This window comes from Neopsephotus bourkii, unplaced genomic scaffold, assembly GCF_033783945.1.
Source record: "Neopsephotus bourkii isolate Nb327-2 ecotype Australia unplaced genomic scaffold, CSIRO-AGI_Nbou_v1 NB_1630, whole genome shotgun sequence".
NCBI lineage: Eukaryota > Metazoa > Chordata > Aves > Psittaciformes > Psittacidae > Neopsephotus > Neopsephotus bourkii.
In genome coordinates this window covers 11,321,267-11,329,507 of record NW_026902105.1, presented here as the reverse complement: position 1 = coordinate 11,329,507, position 8,241 = coordinate 11,321,267, and the positions used below count along the sequence as shown (strand labels likewise).

Below are 8,241 nucleotides of genomic sequence, written 5' to 3'. Positions count from 1 at the left end.
GACACTTCGGCTCAGCTGTTTGTTACCAGATCTTCCATCACAGCAACTTGGGACTGAACACACCAGATCCACAGAGGTGCTATAGCCCCACTGCCCACCCAGTTCCTAAATCCAGTGGGGGTGAAGGCCAGAAGGGGAGCCACAAGCTGCTCGGGGCTGACCCCTGGCTCCAATTACACCCAAGGAAGCTTCCTCCTCTTACAGCCTGCGGCCTTATGGCGACGGGCGGGACTACAGCTCCCGGCGGGCACCGCGCTCTGCCTAAGATGGCCGCGGCCGCTGCAGCCGCTCTAGCCCTGACTCGTTGCTCCTCTGGCGGCTCGGCGCCACCCTCGGCGGACTCCCCGGCGCGGCGGGATGGAGCCGCTGTTGGGCTGGCAGTTCGAGGACTCCCTCTTCACCCCGAGCCGGGAGCGGGGCCCGGGCGGTGGGGCTCGGCCGCACTACGGCGCGAAGCACTGCGAGCCCCGCGTGAGGAGCTGGGGGCTCGGGGGCGGCGTGCGGGAGCGGGCTGGGCACGGCCGGAGCCGCGCTCACGGTTGTGCTGTGCCCGCAGTGGTTCCAGCGGGAGGCGGGCGCGGACGGGGAAGACGCCGATGCGCTGACGGGCATCAAGTTCCGGGCGGACTGGGCCTACCGGCGGCGGCACTTTGAGGTACTTAAGGGTTGGGGCAGCGGTGGGTGGAAGCTGAGGGGATGCGGTAGTCGCTGGTGAGCTGGAACAATGTGCGTGTTATGTGGAACCCGCCTGCCAGCCATGTCCAGGAGTCAGTGTAAACCGGCCACAGATCTGGCTCCCAGAGCCGATCCAGATGAGGCTTGCACATCGGAGCTGTTCAGAGGTGAGCAGGGCCGGTGTCTGTGGCCACGGAGGTTATGGTCAGCCAGTTACACATGTGGGCTCTGCTCCTGGGAGTAAGTAACGCCATGTCCCACGAAGGCCGTGAGGTGGCTGGCTGCCTTTCTCTGAGCACCCCACTGTGAGGGGAAAGCAGAACGTAGTTGTCAGGCTCCCGATACTGGTTTATGCACTCCGACATTAATTGTCCCACCTCTCTGCTGCCTCCTGTGCTCTGGATGGCTGGTGGTGCCTTGGGGGTGCGTTTATGTTTACCATTTCTGCACGCTCCTGCTAGACCTTGTCCTCACTGCCTGCTTCCTGCGCTGCACTCCGGGTCATCCATGCCCTCCTGACTCTACAGTTCCTGCTGAAACCAGCTGCTTCTGCCCTTGTTTCAACTGTAAGAGCTTCTTGTGCCAGGCTGTGGCTTGCATTACAGGCTCCCTCATTTCAAAGGCCTCAGGCCGACTTCTTGCTCCACTCCTTTCGCCTTTCCCACTGGATTTGTGGATGTGTCTGTACCTCTGCTGCACCAACTTCTGCTATTTAGTGTTATTCCAACAGTACTGCTGCCTTGTCTATACCCAACAGATGCTTTTCGGGCTCAGCAGAGAGGGCCTGGAGGGATTCATGAAAGTGTGCTGAGAAGGAAGATGCCTCAGGCTGCGGTCGTGCATGGCTGCTGCCCTTGGGAGAGCAGATTGCTCCTTGCTGTGTGCGGTGGTGCCCTCTTGGGGGAGAATGACACCCTCTCAGAGCTGCTAATGGAACAGACTCTTGCTTCCTGATCCTTTTCTGTCACGGTGATCCATGTAAAAGGTGTAGTCTTTGGCCGTGTTGCTAACCTGGATCACTGTGACAGAACCAGAGGTAGTCTGCACATAAAATTACAGATTTGAGAGCACCCACCTTAGCAAGAGGGCTGGGATTAAGTCAGTGGGGTAGTAATCTCACTTGTTGTGAACGGTTTTTTACCTCAGCCAAGGCCAGTAGATAGGAAATGCCAAGGACAGCATTGATTGAAGCTGTGTCCAGTTTTAGAATATAGATGACCGTAGAGTGATAGAATCATGGAACCATTTAGGTTTGAAACAACCTTTAAGATCATGAAGTCCAACCATAAACCTAACACTGACACTACTAAACCATGTGCTTAAGGACTACATCTACATCATGTTTAAATACCTCTGGGGATGGTGACTCCTTGGGATTCATAATGCCTGATCCTTGCCACTTTATATCCCTTTGTCACATAGGAAGGCGAACGTGGGTGTCCTACAGCCCTCCTCTGATCCGTTTTCACCAGTGGCTGCTGCACTCACTGGGTGGGGAAGGGGGGGTGTCCCTCTTTTACTTGGGAAGGAATGAGCTTAACACCAGGGAAGAAAAGTATTCCATCCATTTTGCTAGGAAGTATTTGGGGTAAGTTGCTTGGAAGCTTTTGCTGTTAGAACCAATCAGGTTTGCAAGGAACAATTAAATATTAATTTTGAGAGATGGGAGAATGAGCACTGCTCTTTAGTCTTCTGGTCTGAGCACTTACATGATGCAGGAGGAACAGAGATTCCAGTCTTGGCTTCACTGAATACTTAATGTATTTAAATGTTAATTGGAGTCCTGGTGAGTGCCCTGAGCATTAAGCTACAGAAGTATTGCTCGTTCTTGTCTTTTTCCTTAGCCCAATTAATATTTAATTATTGCATACAAATTAGAACCACCCTATGCGAACAATGGAGTTTCACCTTCCTCCTGGTGTTCACTGACTTGCTGATTACTCATGTGAGGTAGGTACTTGCAGGTTCAAACCTTCCCCTTGAGAGGTCCCCCGAACTTCAGCTGACAGCTCTGATCATTAAGTGGATAGCTAGGGGAAGGATGCCTTGTGTCACGTATTGGCTGGGTTGGTAGATGATCCCTTCTGGATCAAACCTGATGGGGGAGAGGTGGGCAAATGTGTGGTGAATCCAACACAAGTGAGGATTGAAGTTGCTTATCCGTGTCTAGACTTGGCTGTGTAGTACCAGGGCCCTCGTATGTTGCTGGCATAGGTGGTAGCTGAGACCAGAGAAATGAAAATGTGGACTTTAGCTCCTGAATTTCCTTTCTGAGTGGATTCATAACCAAAATGTACTGTCAGACTTGCCTTTAAATGAAAATCCCTCACTGGTTGGTTTGGCTTTTCTTTTTGTTGACCCTGCTAGAAAGCCCTGTGTGAATACTCGAAGTGCTTACTGCTCTTACCTCCCAGTAACATTGCCATGAGACGGGATGTCCAGGAAGGCCAGGCTCGCTGTTTGTCTCACTTAGGAAGGCACAAGGAGGCTCTGGATATTGCAGAAGAAATGGTAAATAATGCAATCTGTCTCTTAGGCTTTGAACATGAAAATATTGCTTGTAGTTCTTTCATATGGACCATTTTCTGGGAAAATAATCTTCATGTGCATAATCCTTCGTGATGTTCAGTGCTCAGAGTATGTGGTAAACACAGAGTAACTGTCACTGCAGATATAATCACTCTTCAGAAATCAGAACACCCTGTACCACAATGAGCTCCCTGTGCAGGGAGGCTGGTAGTCCTGGAAGGGACTAAACATCATGCTCTGCCAGGCAGAATTAATGTAATGTAACAGGAATTATAAGAAAGGGAATAAATGGGTGCTTAAATCTTTCCACTATAAAAGTGATGGTTCAAAACTCCCTTTTATTTCCATACACTCGCTGTCAAACCTCCACCAAGAGGAGTATCTAACTACAAACAAAAATGTCCAGAGGCTCTGAAGTCTGCTAGAATTTGCTGCTGCTGTTTATTTTCTATAAAAGGTGTTTATACTACAAAGAAGGACGGCTGTATAAAACTCTGAAGGCAAATATACAGGTGACAGCATTGGGCCTTCAGATGGGTGCAAGACAGAGGGGATGCTGTCAGTTTGATTGTGCGTGATCTCTGTCACGTATCATTGAAATTAAGAGCACAATTTTGTATAATTTAAAAATTACCTTTAATGGTATTTGTGTGTCATTCTTGAGGGAGGCATTTCCTTAGGCTCTGAGGGATGATTCTGTTCTGCTGGTTTTAATCTATTGGCTTTTGTTTCTAGCAAAAAGGTGCTACTAACACAGATCACTTGACCGTGGTTCTCAACCTGCAGCTTGCCATTTACCAGGGCCTGGAGAACACAGACAAAAAGATCACGTGTCTGCAGCAACTCATCTGCTTACATCCTTTCAACCCTCAATACTGGAAGTTACTTGCTGAAGCTTATATGAGCCTTTTAGAGTTAGTCATTCCAGAAACAAATCTAAATCAGTCTGAAGATGTTGGTGTAAGGGACAGTAGTTTCAAAACATCAGCTGCAACAGAGATTAATTTGCAGCCTTGCAGATCAGATAGCCAGAAAGAAGGCCCTCGGTGCAGCCTGGCTACAGAAACAAAGAGGGAGAATGCAGTGACTTGTAATGGCAGCCGAGCTGCTGAATTCCCCAGCCATTTGGAAGAGCTGGAAAGGACGGACCAAGGGGAATGTGCAACCTCCGAGTCCTGGGAGCAGAACATGCCAGAGAAAGTTGGGATAAAGGCATGTGCCTCGTTTATTAGAGCAAGGTAACTAAACGTGTTCTTGGAATAATGTTAACTTCTCCCAGTTGGGAACAATTTAAAACATATTTTTCGCAACCATAGTATTTTCAGTTTACGTTTTCAGGTTAAATGTTTGTTCCAGCATTGGTGATGCTGACTTGGAAACACTCTGCTATTGCTTCAGCAGAATCGACTAGCATGGTAGCTGTGAACAGCTGCAGTCTTAAGTGGAAAGGGTAAACCAGTGTCATGCACTGTTGAGAAGTGGGTTTTGATGAACTTCCTGTATGAATCTTTTCAAGCAATTCTATACAAAAGGGCCTGTTCTTCAACAGCTGCTCCTGCTAGAGCGTGGCTGTTTCCCGGGTTGGTGTTAAAGATGCAACAGCAGAAGAGACCCAGAGGGGTGGCTGGCCAGTCCTCCTCACGCAAGTGCCACCTGCCTTACTTGCTTGAAGCCTCATGGTTGAGTAAAACCGTATTTTATAATAATATCCCAATCTGCATAATGGATGAGGTTGAGAAATGAACTGTGTGACAGCTGATTGACAGGGCTGCATTAAAATGCTCTTTCTTTTTCTTCCCTCCCTTCCTAAATCTCTGGCACACAACAGAAATCCCTAAAACAGAATCTTTCAAAGAGATAATTAGGAACTGGCTTTGTTAAATTAGTCCTGGATTTTCTTTTCTGCTCTTGCCTCTCAGTAATGTATTAGTCACCAAACGTACTTAAAGCTATTTTCTGAACTTCCACAAATGCTTACAGAGAGCACTTTATAACTGCCCTGATAGGGCAAGGTTTAAGGAATGTAAAAAGAGAGACAATAGCTTTTAACTGTACTCAGACTAAGATTGACTTTAATTGCTACTTGGGAGAAGTTAATAGATTTAGTACTGATATTGAATATTAAAGCTACATTCGTATTAAAATCATGTGTTGTTTTGGTGTGAATGGTTCAGCATTTAGACAGTCATAAACTGTGGCATTTCCTTGCTTGGCTACAGTTTCACAAAGGGTTATTATGGCTCATATTTGCAGATACTTGTCCAGGGGAAGTTCCTCCCCTACCCAGGGCTTATGCATTCATTAGGCTGTCTAATATTTTCAGCTCTGTTGGATTTTGAGATGTGGACATTGTGTAAATGTGAGTGCAGGGTAAATTGCAGCTGGAGAAGGGATGCTAGGATTGCATTTTGTAGGCAATAAGGTTCTGTGTTAAAGCATCAGGAATAATTGACTCTCCTAGTTTTGCCAGCCAAAAAAGGGAGAAATGGTTTTCCTCAGTTTTCATTGAGATTTCATCCTTTCATACCTTATAGTGATGCAAATTTTGAAACAAAACCACAAAATAAAATACTTTCCGTTTTTACTTTGAATTTCCCAGTCCAAACTTTACTGGATTTACAAATGATTTGTTGGCTCAGACCAACACATTTTGATGTTTATAATGTACAAATGAAAACTTTAAGGTCTTAAGTCTCATCTTCATAAAAACACGCAACTTGATCATAAGACCTGCTTCATTTAAGTCCATTGAATGTGATAAGATAATTTGTTGTCGTTTTTTATGCATAAAGCTTGAATTAAATATAGTTTCAGTAACGTTACTGTGCAGTCCCACTGGTCCTTTGGTTTTACAGTCCTAGTGTGAGGAGAACTCTGGAAACTGCCTCAGCTCTCTCAGTTGGTGATGGGGTGCCCCTTGTGACATGAAGCTACATTGTGAGCAGTGTCAAACCTTCACCAACCGTCGTGGTGACTTCTGGGGCACTGCCCTGAACATAAAACTGTGGTTAAAGGTTTTAGAAAATCCTCCAGGGTTGGCCTGTGTGTTTGGTATTTGTCTAATTCCCCACATTTGTAGCTTTCCAGGCTGCAAAGACCATCACTGCCCTAGGCAAAAACACGCTGCTGGCTTATTAAGCCTGAATAAGGATGTGGGACTCCTGGTGTGCTGCAGTTGATGCAAGCAGATCCGAGCTTCACTTTTGAAATGTGTGGTGGATACATGGGGAGAAAAATGTTTGTGCAGAGCAACCAGGGAAACTCAGCATGTTGTTTTTTATTACTCGTATCACAGCAGGGATATTCCATACCCATGGTCATTGATAGGGATGTATGAATTTCTTTGCAGTTTTTGCAGTCAGCAAAATTCCAGAAGAGCTGTTTTAAAGTGTGATATTTTGGTTGGGTTTAGGTTCACTGACTTTTCTGCCAGCTGTGCTTTTTTTAACTGCCTTTTGCATTTCAGGCTTTTACTCCAGCTTACCCAGTCACAACAGTCATCCTTTGCACTAGAGAGGAACATTAAAGGTCAAAAAGAGATTGATGGCAAAGTGGCACGACTTGGTTTCAGTGAAAATTCCTTGCTTTTGATGATCAAGGTAAGGGGCTGTTTCCTTGTGTGTGAGTTCTCAGCTATCCTTAGGCTGATTGAGGTGCTTGAGCCAGTAGTTTAGGCACAAAATCCTATGACTCTCCTGAGCTAATGAATGGAGCCAGGAAGCAAATTCAGTTAGCTGGTGGGTTGCCCTGGTACTGTTATCTGGAGCTGGCTTGTGTCATGCAGGTGTATCCCTGTTCTGCTGAGATTTTCCTTTTGGGAATGTTCAGGGTTGTTAAGTTCTTATTGGACTTTTTATTTGCAGATACATCATCACTGTGCATTACCTGGGATGTAGATTTTATCTTGTGAATTTTAGATGCCACAAAGTGAATGACAAGTATGAAATGGAAGTGGAGATTACTTTGTTGGTCACGCCAGTGTTAAACATTTCCAGAGAAAGCCAGAGACATCCTTTCACATGCTTTCTGTGTTCTGCTTGCTGTACTGCGTTCTAGATTGAGAGAAATACAGAGGAGTTAACATTGAGTGACTTTATTCATAGAGGTTAAACATTTTTAGTGCTATTTATAGAGTTTCTGACTTTTATCTAAAGGAACAAGAAGAGGCTGTGGAGGTTCTAACTTTGCTGTCAGTACTACAGCGTTAAGTGAGTGGAAGCCAAGCTACTGCCGGGTTGGTAGGCAGTCTTGTGGGCTTTCATCCATGAGAGGGCAGCAGCACGCAGACTATCAGGTTTTGGAAAGGTTGAGGAAAGAAACTTCTCCCCTTGCTTCACTTGGTCCGACACCCCCAGGAGTAGATGAGGGTGCGGGTGCTGTTGCAGGCTGAGCACACAGTTGGTGTTGAGATTCCCGCTCCTACTCAGAGAGTAAAAATCCCGCTGTAGGAGCATAGGCAGAGGCTGGGAGGGTTGTGCAGGTCTGGAGCTTGGATTCTCTGTTCTCCCTGTATAATGCAGAATGCAACAGGCAGAAAGACAGCTTGATTGTGGCTTGGAAACTTCTGGACGGTGTGTGGTTCATGTGTCAAGGCTTGTCTTGTGAAGATTTGTTATTCATGTAATATTTGCTGTTTTCCCTCCATTTATTTTCTTGTTTCCCATCTTCTTTCTTACTCTGCAGGTTATGGGACGGGATCTTACACCAGAAAAAGAGGAATTTCAGGGTGAGGTGAAATGCATGGGCCCTTCAGTGCTGTCATCACTGGTAACTGCATCAGCCACTGAATTTGAAATCAATTGGTTTGGTAACCTCCAAGATGACTTATGTCACTTTGACAGACAGTTCTGTTCAGATACACATCTCCCACCTTTGGTAACTTAATGGTTTTGTTGTATTTATTCTCATCTCTCAAAATGATGAGGGAGTGATACATGCAATAAAGTTCATACTACATTTTGTAAGAATTCTTGTTGTATGTCTTGTAAGAACATATATATAAATCTCTTCATCCAGACTCTTCTTAACCTCTCATTT

General features: G+C 45.9%; 1 protein-coding gene across 1 annotated transcript; it reads left to right on the top strand.

The window, feature by feature from the left end:
* Positions 1-281: 281 nt before the first annotated feature.
* On the top strand, positions 282-8,171 carry CUNH8orf76 (chromosome unknown C8orf76 homolog). The gene is made up of 6 exons (XM_061373490.1): positions 282-471; positions 557-655; positions 3,043-3,186; positions 3,940-4,442; positions 6,671-6,803; positions 7,888-8,171. Exons 1-6 carry the CDS (start codon positions 358-360, stop codon positions 8,086-8,088), a joined length of 1,194 nt encoding a protein of 397 aa, XP_061229474.1. The 5' UTR covers positions 282-357; the 3' UTR covers positions 8,089-8,171.
* Positions 8,172-8,241: the final 70 nt, after the last annotated feature.

What these genes read in the sequence shown, in the direction of transcription:
- CUNH8orf76 (XM_061373490.1), top strand. Translation starts at nt 358, where the DNA reads ATGGAGCCGCTGTTGGGCTGGCAGTTCGAGGACTCCCTCTTCACCCCG. An exon ending in TGGATATTGCAGAAGAAATG is followed by an intron (nt 3,187 to 3,939) that starts GTAAATAATGCA and finishes TTTTGTTTCTAG; the next exon opens with CAAAAAGGTGCTACTAACAC. An exon ending in GCCTCGTTTATTAGAGCAAG is followed by an intron (nt 4,443 to 6,670) that starts GTAACTAAACGT and finishes TTTGCATTTCAG; the next exon opens with GCTTTTACTCCAGCTTACCC.